Source organism: Nannospalax galili, unplaced genomic scaffold (genome assembly GCF_000622305.1).
Source record: "Nannospalax galili isolate Female #2095 unplaced genomic scaffold, S.galili_v1.0 scaffold713, whole genome shotgun sequence".
NCBI classification, from domain to species: Eukaryota; Metazoa; Chordata; class Mammalia; order Rodentia; family Spalacidae; genus Nannospalax; species Nannospalax galili.
In genome coordinates, this window is record NW_008333780.1 from 1,381,428 (window position 1) to 1,403,096 (window position 21,669).

The 21,669-nt window shown below is 43.7% G+C and overlaps 1 protein-coding gene across 1 annotated transcript in view; it reads left to right on the plus strand.

Annotated features, from left to right (window-relative positions):
* The first annotated feature begins 13,983 nt into the window (after positions 1–13,983).
* Rab3b (RAB3B, member RAS oncogene family) overlaps positions 13,984–21,669 on the plus strand; it is a 61,174-nt gene continuing 53,488 nt past the window's right edge. The window contains exons 1-2 of the mRNA XM_008828443.2: positions 13,984–14,119; positions 21,232–21,459. Of these exons, the coding sequence (XP_008826665.1) occupies positions 21,232–21,459 (228 nt within the window). The 5' untranslated portion in view covers positions 13,984–14,119. The remainder of the gene's footprint in view (positions 14,120–21,231; positions 21,460–21,669) is intronic.

Genomic DNA, 21,669 nt, shown 5'->3' on the forward strand with positions numbered 1-21,669 from the left:
GGATGTTCTGTATGATATACACACAAAAAAATCAACAAATTAAAAACTGAGTTATATTTGAGGAGGAAAAATTTATTTCATGTTAAATAGTAGAGGTGATAAACATTACCAGTGAAATCTACCTGATGACTTTATATCCATACTCAGGTACTAAGGATCTGAGTATAACCGACTGTGACTAGTAATAATCAGATACATGGAGATTAGAGACACATGTGAAAACATCTAAGTGTTAGTAGCATTAAAAATGAATCTTTCTGGGGCTAGAGGGATGGCTCAGTGGTTAAGAACACTGATTGTTCTTGCAGAGGACTCGGGTTTGAATCCCAGCAACCACATGGCAGCTAACAACTGTCCCTAACTTCAGTTCTAGGGGATCTGATGACATCTTCTGACCTCCCTGGGCATTGCATGACATGGGTGCACTTACCCACATGCAGGCATAACACTCATACACATAAAATAAAAATAACAAATATTTTTTAAAAATGAGTCTTTCTGTAGGAAACAATATAAGATGAAATGGAGATCTTTTTTAAAGGTTAAAAACTCATTCAATTTTATGCCTTACAGGGCTTATACTGATTTCAATATTGTATAACTGTATTAATTCAACTGTGAACCTAGAAACTTACAGCCACTTGTGAAAGAGATGTACTCCACAGGCACCGCACCTCGTGGAACACATACTTACATTCAGGCAAACACGCATACCTGTAAAATAAAAATAAATAAATCTTTTAAAAAAGAAGATGGGGCTGGGGAGATGACTCAACAATTAAGAGTACTGGCTGCTGCAGAGGTCCTGGATTCAGTTCCCAGCACCCGCATGGCAGCTAACATGTCTGTAACTCCAGTTCCAGGGGATCTGATGGCCTCTTCTGTCTTCCGCAGGCATTGCAGGACACGGGTGCACTTACCTACATGCAGACAATACACGCATACACACAAAATAAAATTAATAAATAAAATATTAAAAAATAAAAAAGTAAATAAATAAACTTAAAAAATAAAAAAAAGAATTAGGATTGGGGGGATGGTGGAGAAGATTACCTAATCATTTTATTTATTTGTTTTATGTGTATGCAATTCCTACAGAGGCCAGAAGAGAGCATCAGTTCCCCTGGAACTGGAGTTACCGGCTTTTATAAGCAACCAAGTGCGACAAACTGGGAACCAAACCCAGGTCCTCTGCTGGAGAGGTGGCTCAGCGGTTAAGAACACTGGCTGTTCTTGCAGAAGACCCGGGTTGAAATCCCAGCACCCACATGGCAGCTGACAACTGTCCCTAACTCCAGTTCCAGAGGATCTGACAGCCTCTTCTGACCTCTGTGGGCATTGCACGACACAGGTGCACTTACCTATATGCAGGCAATACACTCATACACATAAAATAAAAATAATAAATTAAAAAAAAAGCTGTGGTGGTCTTAATCACTGAACCATCTCTCCAGCCTTTACCTAACCACTTTTTAAAAAATTTTTTTCAATTCTATTTTTTTATTTTATGTGTATGCATGTATTGCCTGCATGTAGGTAAGTACGCCCGTGTTGTGCAATGCCTGTGGAGGTCAGAAGAGGCTGTCGGATCCTCTGGAACTGGAGTTACAGACAGTTGTTAGCTGACATATGGGTGCTGGGATTCGAACCCGGGTCTTCTGAAAGAACAACCAGTGTTCTCAATCGCTGAGCCATCTCTCCATCCCCCTACCTAACCATTTTTAAAAACTGGAATCTGCAACCAAGAGCAGCAGGTGGGGAACACATTTGCTAAACTGGGGTAGAGTAGAATGTGGAATTAATTAGTTCTCCTCCCTAAGGACTGTGTACTGGTTCATTGTCTTAGTTTTAAGCAAACAAAAACACAGTTTTTGTTTTTTTTTAAATAAGAGAGCAAACACTAGTACTGATCACTCTTTTGAAATACACACTCAAAATTCAGCAGTGATGGGAGACCGAAGGCAGGCTGCACACCCAGACAGCCTTCTCACATGAGTGCACTGGGTAGGTTCAGGGCATTTGTCATTTCTGTAGGAATGAATTTTAATTTTCAGTCTTTAGTTTGAATTAAACATTGCTTTTAGTAAGATGTCAACACCAGCTGTGCAGAAAGGGCTCTGGAGAGATATTCATGTCAGCACGCCCCTGCGGCTTTTTGGTTGTGGAGGCTCTGGGGCGTCCCACACTGTCTTCAGACACATCCTTCGGGCCTGTCTGTGTGAGGGCAGCACACTCCACACAGTCAACAGCCTTTAGATCAGCTTTGGAGCAGTAGCTTCTGTTTCTCAGTAGTAAAGAGGTCATCTCTGAGATCAAGGTGGGTCCTGACAGTGAGAAAGGAGTCTTTGGGCAGTAGTGAGTTTTCTCACTTTTTCTTTCACATTTCAAATGAGGATAGAGACCACTGAAAAGCAGACTAGCAGTACATCTGTTTGTGGCTAATTCACTGTCCATAATCTGTCCTTCATTATCAAAAATGAGTATATGGCTCTCCACCGATCATAACTAGCTGCATGATTGTCAAAAATAGTTGGTACAGCTGGGTGTGGTGAACCAAGCCTTTAATCCCAGCACTCAGGAGGCAGAGGCAGACAAATCTCTGTGAGATGAAGGCCAGCCTGATCTTCAAAGTGAGTTCTAGGCCAGCTGGGGCCACAGGGAGACCCTCTCTCAAACAAATGAAAAAACACTTGGTACATATTTGGATGGAAGTCTATTCTGTAGGTATCAGCAAAACCATTGTCCGTGGTGGAGAAATACTTCTGTATCCATTAAAAAATATTTACTTTAAAAACTTTATGTGTACAAGTGTATTGCCTGCGTGTATGTGAGTGCACCCATGTCGTGCAATGCCACAGAGGTCAGAAGAGGGCGTTGGATCCCCTGGAACTAGAGTTAAGGATGGTTCTTAGCCACCATGTGGGCTGCCTTAATTAAAAAAACAAAACATTTTATTTATTATTTTTATTTTATGTGTACGAGTGTATTGCCTGCATGTATGTGAATGCACCCGTGTCATACAGTGCCGTGGAGGTCAGAGGAGGGCTTCAGATTTCCCTGGAACTGGAGTTAAGGATGGTTTGTAGCTGCCATGTGGGTGCTGGGAGTCAAACCCGGGTCCTCTGCAAGAGTAGTCAGTGCTCTTAACCACTGAGCCATCTCTCCAGCCCCTGCCTTAATTTTTTATTTCCTTAGTTATCATTTACATATGAAATATTTTCTAGTTTATAATATGTATTTATAATTTGTCCTAATTTACATTAAAATAGTTTAATTTATTATAAACCTAAGAGGATATCCATTTTTAAAAATTTGATGTATTTGTTTTGAGGCAAAGATTTCACTATGTAGCCCAGTTTGGGCTCAAACACAGGGCAACCCTCCTGCCCTGGCCTCCTAAGTGCTAGATGGCAGGTGTGAACTAACACAACTGGCTCTGTATCCTCTTTTAATACTTCCTATTTGATGTTGACCTTAGTTTCTCAGTCAGATGCTGGGAACACTGTACAGGGTCTCTTCAGATGCTGGATAAGGGCGTGTGCCTCTGGCAGTTTTTTTCTTTGTTTTGGTACTAGAGATTGGAACCCAGTACCTCAAGCACAAGGAAGATGAGCTCTACCTCTGGGCCACATCGCCAGCCCTGGAAGTGTTTTATAAAGCGAAATATATGCATATTATGTAAGCACAGCACAGAAATTTTAGAATTATACAACAATATAGATTATGTGACATGATGCACACATATAATCTTGTAAAAGGAGCATTCATGATTCAAGAAACTGAAATTGTCTAACAACAAATAAATGGAGAAATTGTGTTACATTCATACGCAGGGCACTACAACAGTAGAAAATTACTGATTCACACAGTGTGAATGGATCTTAAAAACAGGCTAAGTGAAAAGACAACCATAAAAGCACCGTTGTATGAAATTTAAGAGCAGTTAGGGATTCGCTATAGGAAACAGATCAGTAGTCACGAGGCGTTAGGATTGGGAGTGGGAAGGAAGCGATTATAAAGGCTCAGGAGAGAACTTTGTATGCTGGTGGAAATGTTGATTATGCCGACACAAAATACAGTTCTCATCTCGAAGGGAATGAGGGACAGTTGAATTTTGAGCCAAATGTGAGTGACCATGGCCTGGAAACATGAATTCAAGTTGCTCCAAATAACATGTTGCAATGTGGAAATGGTTTATGATGTATTTAATAGTTACAGAACAGCAACTACAAAAAGAGTCATAACTTGAGGCATTCAAATATAATGGTTGGGGGCTGTGGATATAGCTCAATTGTAGAGTGCTTGCCTATCATGCACAGTCTTGGGTTCAAGCCCTAGCACCTCACAAATTGGACACCCATAATCCCAGCACTGAGGAGGTAGAGGCAGAAATACCAGAAGTTCCAGATCATCTTTGGCTACGAAGTGAATTCAAGGGCAGAATGAATGATATAAAGCCAAAGATCAAATTTTTTTTTATTTTTCTGAGTGGGGGCATCAGGCAGATGGGCAAATGCGTGCTATAGGTCTCATCTGATATCTGACGACATTGACATTCTTGACTTTTGGGTTTTTGGAAGCTAGTGGTCTGTTAAGACAATTCCAAAAGGTTTTACCTGCTAGTCACAAAGACATTAGGTCCAACACAGAAGTGGGCAATGAATGGCTCTTCAGGGATTAAAGATAGCCCAAGATAATTTGGCTCTGTAGCTGGATCATTCCAACTCTCCACAACTGTGAAAGTTCTAATCAGTCAATCAGCCTTGTGGAATCTTTAACATACATACGGGCTTGTTTTTTTTCTGAGAACTTCAGTTTACAGTTGTGATGGTTACATAGGCATGTACATTTGTCAAAACTCAAACTATATACACAAGCATTTTATCATGTGCAATTTATACTTGCATATGTTTAATTTAAAGGCACTTATTCTTTCTAAAAATATTTTATTTATTATTTTTATTTTATGTGTATGAGTGTACTGCCTGCATGTATGTGAGTGCACCCGTGTCATGCAATGCCATGGAGGTCAGAAGAGGGCTTTGGATTCCCCTGAAACTGAAGTTAAGAACGATTCATAGCTGCAATGTGGGTACTGGAAATTGAACCCGGGTCCTCTGCAACAGCAGCCAGTGCTCTTAACCACTGAGCCATCTCTCCAGCCCCGAATTTAATTTTCTTTAAGGAGCCCATGAAGCTGTTCTGATCCTCATTTTACAGATGAGCAACATGTTACCTAGAGCAATTCAATGACATAACTTAGAAAATGGTAAATGTTAGGTTTGAACCCAGATTGAGCAGACTCTAAAACTTATTGGTTTTTTCTATCTATTTTAGGTCAATTCCCATATTTAACAGAGGGGATCTATAAAGGAAATGGATCAATGACAAGTGATAACTTGAGACTGAGAGAGGCCTCTGTGTAGGGTGAGCCCAGAGACACTGAGGACCTGAGCACAGACCACGGTGTCTTGTCACTGCAAAGGGAGAAAGCTTTAAAGTTGGTCATTAGACATTAATTTCCTCATGCCGCAAATGAGTAGATTCCTTCTCAGCTATCAGGTCTCAACTCAAATGCTGCTCCCTCTGAGAGGCTTTCCTTTGTTCAATCATTCTAAAATAGCCCCTACCCTGTTACTTTCTACTATTCCACCATTCCATGGTCTTTTTTTTTCTTTTGGAGACAGGGTGTCATGTATCTCAGGTTGGCCTCAATCTTGCTATACAGCGGAGGATGTCTTTGAACTTTTGATCCTCCTGCCTTCCCATCTCCTAAATGCTGGGATTACAGATATGTACCAGATTATCCATATCCATTATTATATGTACTGGAGATCAAACCTTGGGCCTCACACATGCTAGGTAAGCACTCTACCAATTGAGCTATGTCCCCAGCCCTTTCTCTCATTACCTTTTTTTTGGCGGCGGGGGGTGGGGAGGGTGTTTTTTTGAGACAGGATCTCCCTGTAGCACCAGCTAGCCTAGAACTTGCTATGTAGACCTAGAATCTCATAGAGATTTGCCTGCCTCTGTCTCCTGAGTGCTGGGATTAAAGGCATGGACCCATTTAACTGTATCCTTATATACGCTTCTCACTATGTGAAAATTTCCCTGTGTGTTTTGTTTATTTAGTGTTTCCCTCTAAGGAGTCTAGCTTCTCTTAGGTCATGTTGTGTGCTTTGTGCCTAGAACACTGCTTGACACAGACTGAGTGATCAATGAAATCTTTGTGGAATGAATGATTAAATGAATGAATGAGGGATATAATGGCAAAGAAATAGGAACAGAGGATAGAAGCCCTGAACCAGGAGATTTTAGTAAAGAAGACTTTCCCAAAAGTGACAGTTACCCAAAGGTGAAGCAGTCCGGCCTTGAGGAAGTGGTCTTCCCATCCCCAGAAGGGGGCATGTGGAGACTGGAGACTCTCATGTTGCTTTGATAGGGAAGACTGACTTGAGGGTCCTTCGGCTCCTCAATAAAGCCTCAAGTTTTGAACTAAAGCCTTGGTGATGGGATGCTGTCTAGTGTTTTTAATTATTGTGTTAAGTTATAGGCCAGGTGTTCTCTGTTTAGAAACTGGCAAAGAAGCAGCCCTGAGACTGGGAGAGGCAGGGGCAAGAGGACTAACAACACTAGATTCTGACTGAGATGCTGGTGATGATGTTGATTACATTTGAGTAAAATAAATGAAGACAATTATAAACAATGATTTTCAGAGCAGTTATTGTCTTTATCCCATCCTCTGTTCCCCATTGCTGCCTCTTTTCTTCCTTTCCTGTAGGGAATGACACTATCCAAGTCAGAAAGCTCTCCTAGTTGGCCTTACTTTCCTTTCTCCCCATCTACATCAAATTAGTTATCAAATCCTTCCCCATTCATCCCCTTGACATTGCAGCATGTCTCCTAACTCAGATGGTTTTTTGAGGGGGCGGGGCGGTTTTTAGAGACAGGGTCTCCCTGTAGCCCCGACTGGCCTGGAACTCCCCATGTATATCGTGCTGGCCTTGAACTCACAGCAGAGATCCACCTGTTTTTGCCTAAGTGCTAGGATTAAAGGCATATGCCACCAAACCCCACTTTTTTTTTCTTTTTGTCTTTTTGAGATAGGGTCTCCCTGCAGCCACAACTGGCCTGGAACTCACTATGCAGACCAGGTTGGCCTTGAACTCACAGAGATCCACCTGCCTAACCTCCTGAGTGTTGGAATTAAAGGCATGTGCCACCATGCCCGGCACTGATGTTATATTTTTAAATTACCTCACTGAACTTGGTTCTGTTTCCCCTGCCCCCCATATGTTAGAATATCCAATTTATTTCCTATTGTGCAGGCTAAGATCTTTCTAAAATATAAATTTGACCAACTCTTCCCACCTCCAACCAGACAAAGACCTACAACAGTGCCACTTTCCTCCTCATCAAGTACATGATCCTAATTTGGCCTCCAGGCCTCTGCGACTTTGGGCCCTGACTTACCTTTCCTGCCTTGTTCATTACTCGCTACTCTGCCCATTACACCTGCATTTCCAGAGACTCAAGGTTCTCGGAGGTTTTCTGATGATTTCACATCATTTAACACCCACGATCTTTTCTAATACTTATTCATCTATATGTCTTAGCTGCTTCTCCATGCACTTAATGCCTACTACTCCTTAGGTCTCAGCTCTGCATCCCAGGACCTAACATGGGCCAGGCCTAAGATCTCAGACTCCCCCATGTCTTAAAGCCAGAAAGTAGCCACATTTTGCTAAACACCTCGTCTTAGTTTCTTTCCTGCTGCTGTGGCAAAATAGCCTGACAAAAGCAACTTAAGCCAGGTATGGTGGTGCACTTTTCATCCCAGCACGTGGGAAGCAGAGGTATGTGGATCATTTGAGGTCAGCCTGGCAAACATATAGAGTCCCAGTCAGCCTGGGCTATATAGTGAGACCTGTTGAAAAAGGGGGAGGAGGCGGAAAAGGCAGCTTAAGAGAGAAAGGGTTCTTTTGGGCTCACAGTTCAAGGCAAGTCAAGGTAGCAAGAGTGGGTCACATTGCAGTCATAAGTCAGGAAGCAGAGCGTGATAAATGCTTGGTTCAGCTTGCTTTTGCCACTCATACTGCCTAGCATCTCAGGCCAGGGAAACGGCATCACCACAGTGGGTAGGTCTTCCCATCCCAATTAATTTAACCAACCAAGCTAGGCCCCCACAGGCATGCCCAGAGGCCCATCTCCCCTGTCAAGTTGATAATTAACGTTAAGCATCACATGCATTAATGTGGCTGATTAAAGTTTTGCTTTCTCTACTTTCAAAGAGACCATGAGCTAGTCATCACTTGCTCACATCTAAGGTGAAATAATTCAGTCCCTTTCTTGAAGGTTTATTGTGAAAGTTAAATGAGATGCAGATGTGAAAACTCCTTTGTAAATATTTGTGTACATATTTATTTAGCAGATAACCTCTAAGTTCCTCTAAGGATGATCCAGGGGGTGCTGTGTTAGGTATTAGTGTGACCTTGACTTTTGTGGCACTCAGGTTAGTGGATCTTATAACCTCCTATCCTGCTGTACTAGACCCTGAGCTCCTTTGGGTCAGGAAGCATGTGCTATTTCCATCCATACGTGGTAAGTATGTGTTAGTGGACACTGTAACAAATGCCCAAGGTAAGCAACTTATACAGATAAAAGATTTGTTTCGGCTCATAGTGCTAGAAGATTCAGTCCATGATGGATTGGCCTTGCTGCTTCAGAGGCTGCATCAGGAATGTGTAGTGAAACGAAATGCTTAGCTCATGGTCAAATCAATAAAAAGAGAGGAAGGGCCAGAGTCCCATTCTCCGTATCGAAAGACATGTCATAATACTCTTAAGACCTCCCACTAGTTTTGCCCTGAACTAAGTCTTTACTATATCAGCCTATGGGAAACAGTTCAGATCCAAACCATATCAAGGAACTCAGGAGATATCTTCACTGAATAAATGAATGAGTGAATGATATACCAGGAAGAGGGGAAAAAAACCATGCAAACTCATGGAAATGTAACAGAGCAGGTCATATTCAGAGAATTCCAGATAGTTTAATTTGGGTAAAGGTCTAAGCATGAGGAGAGTGTAGCCAGGAATGAGGCTGAAAGGTGGTAGGGCCATGTGCTCGTGTTAAACAAATGAGCATCAGAGCAAGGCAGTGCGGGTTCGAAGCTGAGCTTAGGAAGAGGCCTCTGCTGCCATGTGGAGTGTGGGTCACAGGGATTACTGGAGGCTCAAGTGGGAGTAGGAAAGAAAGGAGGCAAGGGATGGAATGGAGCCCTCCAGAGAGAGAGAGAGAAAGAGAGAGAGAGAGAGAGAGAGAGAGAGAGAGAGAGAGAGAGAGAGAGAGAGAGAGAGAGCACGAATGGGCTGGCACCGGTGAAGGGTCAGCAGGGTAGAAAGTGGGAGGGAGGAGTAGTGGGCTGTTCCTGGGTTCTGGCCACTTGATTGCATGTCAAATGTTTTCTGAGTATGTCTCATATTCCACCCCATTGACACCCCAGTGGTGTAGTTTGTCAATGGGGCGGTAAGCTTGGTGTGCGTTTTAATCAGTTTCACTTTGTAAGGAGATGCAGGAGGGAAAATGGACTTGCATGTTCATTTGTTTTACAAATAGAGAAACTGAAATAGAGGAAAAAGCAAAGAACAATCATTGCACAATGAGACACTGGAAATACTCATCATTTTTTATCATGGCCCAAATCTGTTTCCATTCCTAGTGTAGAGTGGCAAAGGCCATAGGTCCTTCCCTCCCTGTTTGTGTGATGTGACTTAAGACTTCATCTGAATCACAGGTGGAATTTATTTCTCCTTTCTCTTGAATCTGGGCTGGGCTTGGGGCTTGACCTGGCTAATAGCAGCAGAGATGAGATTTCTGAGGCTTAGCTTTAGACATTGTATCTTCTACCTTTACCCTCTTGGAATACCATCCTGAGGCTACCATGTAAGTAGCCTACTGTGGATGAGAGACAGCATAGGGAAGAACTGTGGCACCCAGGCCTCAGCCAGCACCAATGGTAAGATGGACGAGTGAAGAGGTCTTGGATTCTCCTCCTCAACCAGCTGACCTTCCAGCTGAACACATCTCACAAGTGAGTCCAGGTGACACTGGGAAGGAGCCATTCAACCGCCCACAGAATTTTGATAAATAATAAATTACCACTGTTCCAAGCAATTGAATCTGGGGAGTGGTTCATTAGAAGGGAATTTATAACTGGAATAACTTCTGTGCTCATTCCAAATGCCATCCATTTATGCCACTACCTTTTCTGAGCAGTGACTTTTGTTTTATCAAATGTATCAGTTTTATGTTTCATGTGAAAACTAAGACCAAGAGGAGAGTACTGATTTCTGTACTCTTAAAGATTTAAGGCAGTTTTGTTTATAGATATTGTAATGTTAATGGTGTCCACTGAAAAACTAAAATGTGCAGTCTCATTTTTAGAAAATGTCCTGATCTTGAGCACAGACCAGACAGACCAAATATCTAGTTCTTCCATTTACCAAATATGTGACCTAAGTTTTCTGACTTCTGTTTTCTTATGTATAAAAAAGGGCTGACTCCCTGGGAATGGGTGTGGTGTGCTCTTAACTGTAAATTGACTTGAGAAAGTACATATCTTAACAAGTGGGGGTAAGATGTGTACTGATAATCCATAACTTGAATGATCACGTTGAGGATGAAATGAGACAGACGGCGTAAGCAATCCTACTGTAGTTAAAGGATCCTAGTATATTTCTATGATTTTAGATGATAGCCATCTGATCAAAAAAAAAAAAAAGCAGAGTTTTGTCTCCCTTAACATTCTTCTAGAAGTGAAGACAGTCTAAAATGATTTCATTTGGCTTGCCCTGCCCTTGGTGGCTGGCCACCCACTTGTAAAACAGGAAAGTAGTCATTGGGAACATAAATGATGCAATGCAAATGTGGAATGTGTTCTTTCTGAACCTTTAAGATCTTAATCCAATAGACTTGAGCCTCATTTTCACATTTTATAACTCTTGTGATTTCAAAAATTTCCACATTATCTCTGTAGATTCCTTGACGGTTTGTACCTCTACCTCCAGTCTCCTTTTTCAATTAAGATGGACACTTCCGTACTCAAGCACTCTCATAATTACCCTCTCCAGAAAGCATCCCTGGGTGTGTTAGTCTTTTCTAACACCTTCAGAGTCACAGGAGGAATCACATCATATGTGTAACAACTCACATAGCCCCTTTTAGGCACCCCGCTGCTGTACACCCTTTTGCCTGCTGAACATGGGAGGGCTTCTGCCTTTGTGCTTAATTAGCACCCACCTTTACTTGAGAGAGAGAGAGAGAGAGAGAGAGAGAGAGAGAGAGAGAGAGAGAGAGAGTCGATGGTGCAGTGTACAGGTCAAAGTGTTGGTCCTCTCCTTCCACCTTCATTTAAGACAGTCTTAAATCAAGGCCATTGTGTGCCAGGGTAGCTAGCCTGAGAGTTTTCTGGAATTCTGTCTCCACCTCCCATCTTGCTATAGGAGTGCAGGGATTACTGGATGGTGCTATTGCTTCCTGCTTTATGTGGGTTCTGGGGATCTGAACTCAGGTCCTTACACTTATTGGGCAAGTGCTTTACCCACTGAGGCATCACACCCATGTTGAGCCATCCCCTTAGCTCTACACTGAACTTTCTTACTCATCTTTTTCTTTTTCTTCTGTAATCTCTATTACGATTTCCTCTCATTTTGCCATGTGAATTGCAAATTTCCCTCCCTTCTTTTTTATAATTTTAAACATTTTAATTTATTATTTTTATGTGTATGGATATATTACCTGCATATATGTAAGTGTACCCATGTTGTGCAATGCCTGCGGAGGTCAGAAGAGAGTGGTTGGGTCCCCTGGAACTGGAGTTATGAATGGTTGTTAGCCACCAGTGGGTGCTGGGATTCGGACCTGGGTCCTCTGTAAGAACAGCCGATGCTCTTAGCGGCTGATCCATCTCTCCAACCCTCTGCCCCCCTTTTTAACATAGCAATCTGGTGCTCTCTTCCTCCAAAATTTACATTCATCAAGGTCTCACATAGATGAAAATAATCTTCTGTGCATTGGGGCCTATCCTTCTTAGAAGCCAACTGTGGTTAAAATGGCATTTTCTGTTATAATAACAACAGCGTTTGATATTTATTGAGTACTTGTGTGCTTGGCATTCTATCAGGTGCTTTCTAGTAACCCGTTTTCTCATTTGATCTTCACAACAATTCTTGTTATTGACTTTCCTAAAGATGAGAAGGGGTGCATGTGTCAGAAAAATGAGGTAACGGGTCCAAGACCACACAGTAAGCAAGTAGTGAAATAAGGATAGAAAACCAGGTCTGTCTGGGCCCAAGCCTTTGTTCTCTTCTATATTACATGGCCTTTCAGGGGAGAGGGGAAAGCAAGCAGACCTCAGGCTACATAAAGCAATACCGTCTGTTCTCATATTGTTTCATAACTTTGAAAAGATGGTTTTATATGTTATCTCATTATTCCTGTGAAGAATGGCTACTCATTATCTCTCATCCATTTTGAAATGAGGAAACCGGGGCCTTATGGGAGCAAAGGAACAGCGCGGGCTGAGGTGTTTGGTTTTGAGATTATAGAGGTTCCAGGTGATTAAAAGTTTCGGCTGTGACTGTGGTGTTAATGCAGTGGTCATGTGAAGAGAAGGCCAAGGAACGAGGGACCAGAAGACCCCATAGCTAACTGAAGTCACCAAGGGGATGACAAGGAACAGCTAAGCAGCAAGTGAAGGTGACTGTGCCCCCCAGGGACTGAAATCTTCCATGCATAAGGAGCAGAGAGGTCAATGGTAAGGAGCTGGCAGGCAAAACGTACAAGGGTGGGAGTGGCAATGGGGCCCCACCTCTTGCTGTTATGCTATGTGGGAGTAGGAAAATGAAGAGGCACCTTGCAGAGGGCAACAAGAAGGACAATGTCCTGAGGAAGATAAGGTTTCAGGAAAGGCAAAGGGGTAACCTAAGCACTCTGAACATGTGGTGGGTAGAGCCAGGGTCCTAGGGAACACAGAGAAAAAGGCTGGCAGCCAAACAGGCAATGGGGATGTGACTGAAAGGCTGGCAAGACACTCTCAACAGCACAAGGGTTATGAGACTGATGGAGTAGCCAGAGACACTCTTAGCCTGGGTGGCTTCTTGGGCTGGGGAGAAACATCTTAGACAAAGTCAGAATGGACCTGGGAATAATATGGTTTTGTTATCTGATGAACCCCTTTAAGATTTGGGATGAGGATGACTGTGGAAGAGGCCAATGATGCTAGACCAAAACTGTCATCTAGGTTCTGTAGCCTCAGGACAACCAGAAATGAAGCCCAAACCAGGGTTAGAAGCTGGGTGTTCTTTACTTCTCTACCTACCACCCCTGGCAAGAGCTGAGACCCCCTAAGGCTCAGGTAAGAGCTGGCAGCCTCCATGTTAATGATGGTAATGGGGCTATAGTGAGAGGTATTTTAATAAGGCTGATGACATTTCAAAAGGTTACTCAGGCCTCTGGCATAGAGGACGGAGAGAGAAGGCAGGAATTAGGAGGCATTAGTCCAGACCAGAAGCAATGAGGCCTGAACCAAGGTACCTTACACAGAGCAAAGGCAATGGAAGGGATATGTTAAGGTGGTATCGTTACCAGCATAAAGGGATGTTCAGGGCAGAGGGTAACACCCAAGTTTCTGGCTTAGCTTCCACTTGTAGTCAGTAAGGTTCTGCTCCCTCCTTCAGCATCTGAGAGGATAGTAAAACAATTTGGAACTAGCAGAACTCCATGCCATCATTTCCATTACCATCCAACCTCTTGATTACCCTCTAAGTTCAGACTATGGTGGGCTAAGAATAAGTAAATCACAGTAGGGTCTGGGAGCTCCTAAGAATCTAGGCTCTCTCCCTACACCTGCCAGGAGCTGAGGGGCAGGGCGGGGCTTACACGGGCTCCGCCCCCGGGCGGAGCCTAGACCCCGCGGGAGCCTGAGCCTCAGCCCTGCGGTCCGTCGCCTAGGTGGAGGACCAGACCTGACCAGAGCCTTTCCCAGCGCCTCCAGCCGCCGGTGCGACCGTCCGGTTCAGCGGTCCCGAGCGAGCCCTAGCCCCGCGCCGGGTCCGAGGTAAGGGGCGCGGCCCCAGCGCCGCTCCAGCAGCGGCGGGCGCGGAGACCAAGCCCTGGGCAGCGGAGGGGACCGGGAGAAGGGCTGAGGGAGGCCGCCAGGGCGGGCACCGCGGTAGAGCCGGAGCCTGGCCTCGCCCGGGCATCCCGGGGTCACCGCGGAGCTCTAAGGGCAGTGGCCGGGGGCTCGGGGGAGAAGAGTCGTGCCAGGCAGCCGACCGCAGCAAAGGGATGCTGAAAGGATGGAGGGAGCCAGGCGAGAGGACCTGCAGGTGGAGCGCTAAGGTGGGCAGGGGGAGCTCCCTTTGAGCTGAGGGGAGCGAGGACTGAGAAGAAAGGGCACAGGTCGGATTGAGGATCGGGGGCTGCGGGGTGTGAGTGTGGATCCTGGAGCGAAAGAGTGCGGAGCAGAGCCCTGCTGGTACCCGCGAGGGGGTCGCGGTGACTCTGGAGTGAGGGGTGGGGCTCGGGGACTGCAAGCTTGACGAAGGCCAAAGTGGGAGTCCAGTTGGGTCCAGCCAGCCTGCAGAGGAAGGGGTTGAAGCTCAGGGAAGACCCTGGATATGGGCAGGACTGGGAGACGGCACTGGGATAGAGCTGGAACAGAGCAAGGTCTCCAGGCTGGAAGCAGAGGTACCTTGAGGGAACTTGGAGAGTTTGGGGCGGGAGACTCTGGGCTGGGTTAGGAAGGAGACCAGGTGTGGTGTGAGGTGGGAAAGGTTGTGGGGTTGGAGTGTAGCATAGGCACTGTGTCTTGGTTCCTCAGAACTAGAGGAGCACAGGCTCTAGACTTCAATTACAATGCCAACTGGGGTCATTAGCAAGAAGAGAATATGGACAGAACAATTCGTCCAGTAACTCTGTTCTGGGGTCTAAGCATGGAAGAGACTTTGAGATGCTGGTGTAGAGTGGCTTGGGCTTCTCCATCCCACCTTCCCAGAGCCCAGATGGAAAGCAGTGGACAAAGGAGTGAGTGTGTGTGCATGTGTGTGTGTGGTGCACACCTGTTCTATGCCTCAAAAAAGGGGAAGGAGGCCAGCTCAACAGGTAAGAGCAAGTTGATATGCAAACTTGAGGTCCTGAGTTCAAATCCCTAGCACCCACATAAGAGCCCAGCATGGTCTTCATGCCTGTAACCCCCTGTGGTGGGGGCAGAGATGGGGTAGATCCCTGGAGCTTGATATTTGGAGCTCCAGGTTCAGTGACAGATCCTGTCTCAAAAAATAAGGTGGAGAATAACAGGAAGACACCAGACATTAACCTCTTGCATTCACATGGGCACACATAGCATGCACACACACACACACACACACACACACACACACACACACAGGTATACACAGACATATACCACACAGAATAAAAATAAAACAGAGGAAGACAGTGAAAGTTGCTAAAGGCCACGTGTGGTGGTGGGAAGCCATAATCTGTTGGAAGTCAGAGGAGAGGAATCTGGGAGAGGCAGATGGGTCAGGGAAGTTTCTTGGGCATAAAAGATTTAGATAGCTGTAAGCTAAAGCATGTCCCCATTAGAAGATACAATATGGGAAAGGGCAAAAATCTAAAGTCATCTTCAGACAATAGATAAATCTTCAGGTTTTTAAAGGATGTAATATGAAAGGAAGTGTGAGAATGAGCTCGTGAGGTTTCCTCTCCATCTCTGCAGAGGACAGAGGGCCTAGAGTGTTACAGGTGCGGAGTCAATGTAGAGCAAGTGAATAATTGAGTTGTGGGGGTGCTCCTGCCTCAATTTCTTCATCTACCCTGAGGATTGTTGTGAGAATCAAGTAGAATAATGGGGGTGATAAGAGCTTTGTAATCTGTAATGCTCTGTATGAAAGAGAAGCCTCTGTTGCTGTGCAGGTATGCCTGAATTCCATCAGCCATGGCACCCATGCCTGTCTCCTAATATTTATCAAGTCTCAATTGTGTGGAAGATAGAATACCCCCAAAGCAACTAGCTGAATGCTTGGCATTTAGTAGATGCTCAATAAGTAGTAGCTACTATGATGCTGTTTCTGTGATTTTAAGAGTCCTGGGAAAACAGTAGGGCTGGGCTAGGTTGGTAGTGATGGGTTTGCATATAATAGAGTGAGGTCTACATGCGACAAATTCCTTTTTTAATTAAAAATATATATTATATATGTATGTGTATGTGATGGGGGGGCAAGCATGCCACAGTGCATGTGTGGAGGTCAGAAGATAACTTGAGTGAGTCAGGTCTCTCCTTCCACCTTTATGTGGGTCCTGGGAATGGAACTTAGGTCATCAGACTTTGCTTGCTGAGCCATCTCACTGGCCTCGTGCTCCCTTCTTACTCCACTGATACATGCTCCCTGATGAGGAGAGAGAGTTACATTCATTGACTGTCTGCTATGTTCCATGCATGTTAAATGCATTACCCACATTACCTACAATCTTCCCAACCATGTTTATTTTACAAAGGAAGAAAACTGTGTCTTAGTCATATAAATTTTCTTTTCCAGATCTCACAGCTAATAAATGATAGAGCAGGAAAGTGAATCTAGTTTGTTTTATTTCAAACCCCAAACTACTTCTATCACTTGGAATGGCTTGCTACAAAAAAAACAAAACAAAACATGGAGCATGGAGACAAACAAACAAATAAACAAACAACAAAAACCTAAGAGGTTTTTTAGGGTTGGTGAGATGGCTCAGTTAGAGATTGCTCAGAGGATAAAGGTGCTTGACACCAAGCTTTACAACCTGAGTTCAATCCCCAGGATCCACATGGTGGAAGGAGAGAACTGACTCTTGATGGTTGTCCTCTGACCTCCTCCACATGAACATTGCACCCCACATATGCACACAAAAGTACGTAAAAATGTAATAATTTTTTAAAACTAAGAGGCTTATAAGGCATTCTTTCTTTTTTTAAATGTGTGCATGTATGTGTGTGTCAGCATACATGTGTACAGGTACATGAGTGTGCACTGGTGCACTTGCATGTGAAGGCCAGGGGGTAACCTCAAGTGTCACCCTCAGGAATACCATCCACCTCCTTTGAGACTAGGTCTCCTATTGGCCTGGGGCTCACTAATTAGGCTAGACTGGCTGGCCCTGGGGATCCTTCTGTCTGCTTTCCCAGTGCTGGGATTACAAGCACCTGGCACCATGCCCAGCATTTTTACTTAGGTTCTGAGGATTGAACTCAGGACCTTGAGCTTGTAGTGTTCTACTGACTGAACCATCTCCCCCCAAACCCTGTAAAGCATTCTTTCATACTAATTTTAATGTTTATAACAGTTATGCCAGGAAGCCATTTAGTTCACTTACTTTATACTGAGGAAACTGAGGTTTGGGGTGTGGTTTACCTATAATTACACAATTACTAAGAGAGCTGGGCTCAACCCAGATCTCTTGGACTTAATGTCAGTCAATCTTTTGACTCTGTCAAAAAGTATACCCATTCTTCACTACGTTTATTGAGTCAATTCCTTCCTGCTAAACTGCAGGACTCTTTCCTCTTCTTCCCTCTTTCCTAACTAAAGTCAGCTTCTTTCTTAGGTGTTGATTTCTGCAGCCCAGGAGACTGAAAGGGTTATTTATTTTTTTTCACAGAAACTGTTCAAGGAGACATTTCTTTCCTTTCCCCCAGCCTGGGACTAAGAAAGGCTCCCAGATTGTTCCTGGGCCTTCATCTGTATTGCTTGTCATGGAGACAGCTTTATCATTTTATGGGACTGTCACAAAAGAAAGGGAAGATTTGATTGATGCTTATCGTACAAATGCATGCACCACTGTGCAGTGACCTGTCTGCTCAGATTTGCCTCAGGCAGCTGCCTGCTGGGATGCTTTCTGCTTCTCTTCCAGATGTCTGTGCCCTCCCCCACCCCACCAGATGCCCTTAGGGGCTGCTGTCTGAACCCTTCCACTCTGCTCTCTGCCTCTCTAGGTTCTCATACCACCTACTGGGAAAGCTGCACTGTGTCCAGATAAAAAGATTTGACAGCACAGTACCAAGGGTAGTGTGTTGTCTCCACTCAGTCCTGGGGATGCTTCTTTACTCAACTTAAACTTCTTACGGTGTTTATTTTCCTTAAGCCTGGTCAAATCTGGGGGATATTAGGTAACAGAAGTTCTGGTCATGGACTGACTTGCTGTGTGAACTTGGTCAAATAATTTTATGAGCCTCAATCAAATGAAGGAGGAAGATCAGCTAGATCAGACCAAGAATTATAACTTGTATTCTTGTGGCATTCGTCTCTCTTCTCCTCATAGCAGGCATAGCTAATAAGGGATTCTACATGAGGCAACATGTATTTTTTTCACACAGTGAAAAAAGCACGTTTATATTCATTTTCCTATTTAAACATCTCAGCAGCTTCATGGGTAGACATTATTATCGGGTGAGTACACTGAGATACTGGGCAAACTGGGTCCAGTAGCAAGGCTTTCTGTTATGATAAAGTGGACCTTCCAAGATTCCTTTTAAAAAATTAATTTTTTCAATGTCTCATGTAGCTCAGGCTAGCCTCAAATGTAATATGTAGCTGAAGACGATCCACTCAATCCTCCTGCTTCCACCTCCTGAATCCTAGTGTTACATCATGCCCAGCTTCAAGATCTTTTGAGTCTATAAATTCCTGGATATGGTGGCACATGCCTATAATTCTAGCATTTGGGAGGCTGAGGCAGAAGAATGGTAAGTTCAAGACCAGCTACATAGTGAGTTCCAAAGCAATAGCCTGTCTCAAAACAAACAACAAACCACCACCACCAAAACCAAACCAAAACAAAACCATGTAAACCTGGAGAGATGGCTCAGTGGTTAAGAGCCCTTACTGCTCTTGCAGAGGACCTGGGTTTGGTTCCCAGCACCCATGCTGGGCAGCTCATAATTCCAGTTTCAGGGGATTTGACATCCTCTTCCAGCCTTCACAGGCTCCTTGCATGCATGTGCTGCATATAAGCCCACACAGGATCACACACATAAACAAAAAATAATAATTTAGAAATTGCTAAAAAGTGTAAGACCATCTTATAGAAAAAAGTAATATGAAATATATATTGGTAGTCTGGTACATGGAAAATGCTAGATAAATGTTTATTCAAAGCAGTAGAATCCCCTAAGTATTTACTATAGGTGTTGACTCTTGAAAGATAGATAAACCTTCTTTGAATTCAGAAGGGGAAGCAAGCAGTTCATTGTAAAACAGGTGCAAATAACAGAGCCCAAATGAGGGTGAAGACAGTTGAATAAGATTTGACTGCAGAAATAAGTACTGGGTAGCTTCCAAAAACCAGTACCAAATTATCACATATAGTGCTGCTGATTCTATGTATGCCACAGCTCCATGAAGTAGGTGATATTTCCCCTATTTTAGGGTAAATGAGGTGGCTTATAGAGCCAATATGATTTATCCAGGAATTCAACTGATGAATAGAACAACAATTTTACACTTTCCCTAACACTGCAGGGTATGGAGCCTACTGTCTGCCATTAGTTCTGAGGCTTGGGGGAAATCTCCTTAATTCAAATGGGATTAATAATCCCTACCCTTCAAACTTTCATTTCCAAGATTTGCTTAGTGGATAAAATAAAGGACATGAAATTGAGGTGAGAATCAAATCCATGTTTTAGTAAGCTGCTCTTGATCGGCAGTTCTCTCTCAGACTCTACCCTAGGGAAATAATTAAGAAAGCAAATAAAGAGTTATATAAAAATGTCCACTGCAGTGTAATTTATAATAAGAATAGAGGACCGGGGAGATGGCTCGTTGGGTAAAGGTGCTGGCTGTCAGTCTGAGAACTTAAGTGCAATTCCCAGAACCCATATGGTAGAAGGAGAGAACTCACTCTTGCAAATTGTTCCCTTGCCTCCACAGGTGCAGTGTGGCACACATGTGCTCCCCACCCCCACACAATAAATAAATGTAATTTTAAAAAATGTGTAAAGAAAGAGAAAAGCAAAATTAAATTATTTAAATTACTCAAAATTAAACACACCTCTCTAGAGAGTGCTAACATTAAAGGACTGAGCCTATAAAAGAGGATGGGCTATACGATATAAATACTACTGAAATGATATTTATGAAGCGTAAAGTCTCAGTGCTTTTTAAACTAAGTACTTTTTTACTTATTATTTTTATTCCATGTGTATGAATGTATTGCCTGCATGTATGTAAGTGCACCCGTATCATGCGATGCCCTCAGAGGTCAGAAGAATGCATTAGATTCCCCTGGGACTGGAGTTACTGACAGTTGTTAGCCACCATGTGGATGCTGGGAATTGAACCCAGCTCCTCTGCAAGAACAGCCAGTGCTCTTAGCTACTGAACCATCTCTCCAGCCCTAAATTAAGTACTTTTAAAATTTAAGTACTTTTGCCAAATGGTAATACACTATACATTTTAGTTTACACCTGCTATGTGTATGATTTCAGCCATTAAAAACATACTTAGAAAGTATAGACTAGAATGCATGTTATGCTATCACTTACTTATTAGTAAATGTATAAGTAGAGTTCTATTCTTGTATATACAAAGTCTGTCTCTAAAAGACACATACATTGGTCATGTTTGCCTCTGAGTAGGACCTGGGGATTGGAAGCCAGGGGTAGGAACAACACTTGATTTTCAATATAAAGCATTAGGTTCCATATTACATTTTGTGCTAAAAATTACACTTGGTGGAAATGTACTATTTATAAAAAGTAAAATTTTGGTGAGTTATTTTTAGCGTGTATTTGAAATTAAATACAATTGAACTGAAGTTTTTATGATACTTTCATAGAAGAGTTTTTCTCTTATAAACAAATAAAAATGGCTAACATCACAGTGTACTGTAGTCTGTGGCAATCCAGAGATCAGTCACCATGTCTGATTCGTTTGTAAGCCTTGCCATGCTCAGTACAAGGGCTCACCCCAGAACAAGTGCTCAGTAAATATTTGCTGAAGGAATGAATGGGAGGAGCTGCGGTTCCTCCCCAGTCCTGAGCCAACATTTGGGACAGGTACAGTGGTGGGGTGGCTCTGAGTAGTGTGTATTTCCTGTATAATACTAGAGTACAGAGTGACTATTTGAATGGCACCTGACCATTAAAGTCACACTGGCGGTGAGTTCTGGGGTGACCGCAGGTCTCTCTTGCAGATGGCTTCAGTGACTGATGGTAAAACCGGAGTTAAAGATACCTCTGACCAGAATTTTGACTACATGTTCAAGCTGCTCATCATTGGCAACAGCAGCGTCGGCAAGACCTCCTTCCTTTTCCGCTACGCTGATGACACCTTCACTCCAGCCTTTGTCAGCACCGTGGGCATTGACTTCAAGGTGAAGACAGTCTACCGCCATGAGAAGCGAGTGAAGCTGCAGATCTGGGTGAGTGCTGGGCGTTGTGGGCAGAACTGTCCAGAGATGTAAGCAGTCTGCAGACTCGGGCTCTAAGGGGGACCGGTTAGAACTCCCGGATTTTATGCCGTTTCAGGTCTGGGCCTCTGTTACCCTGTCTCTTTTGGGGGTTCAGTTGCTTCTGCCACTTAACTGTCCAAAATGCTTTATTCTGGCTTATATAAAGGGGTAACCTAGAAA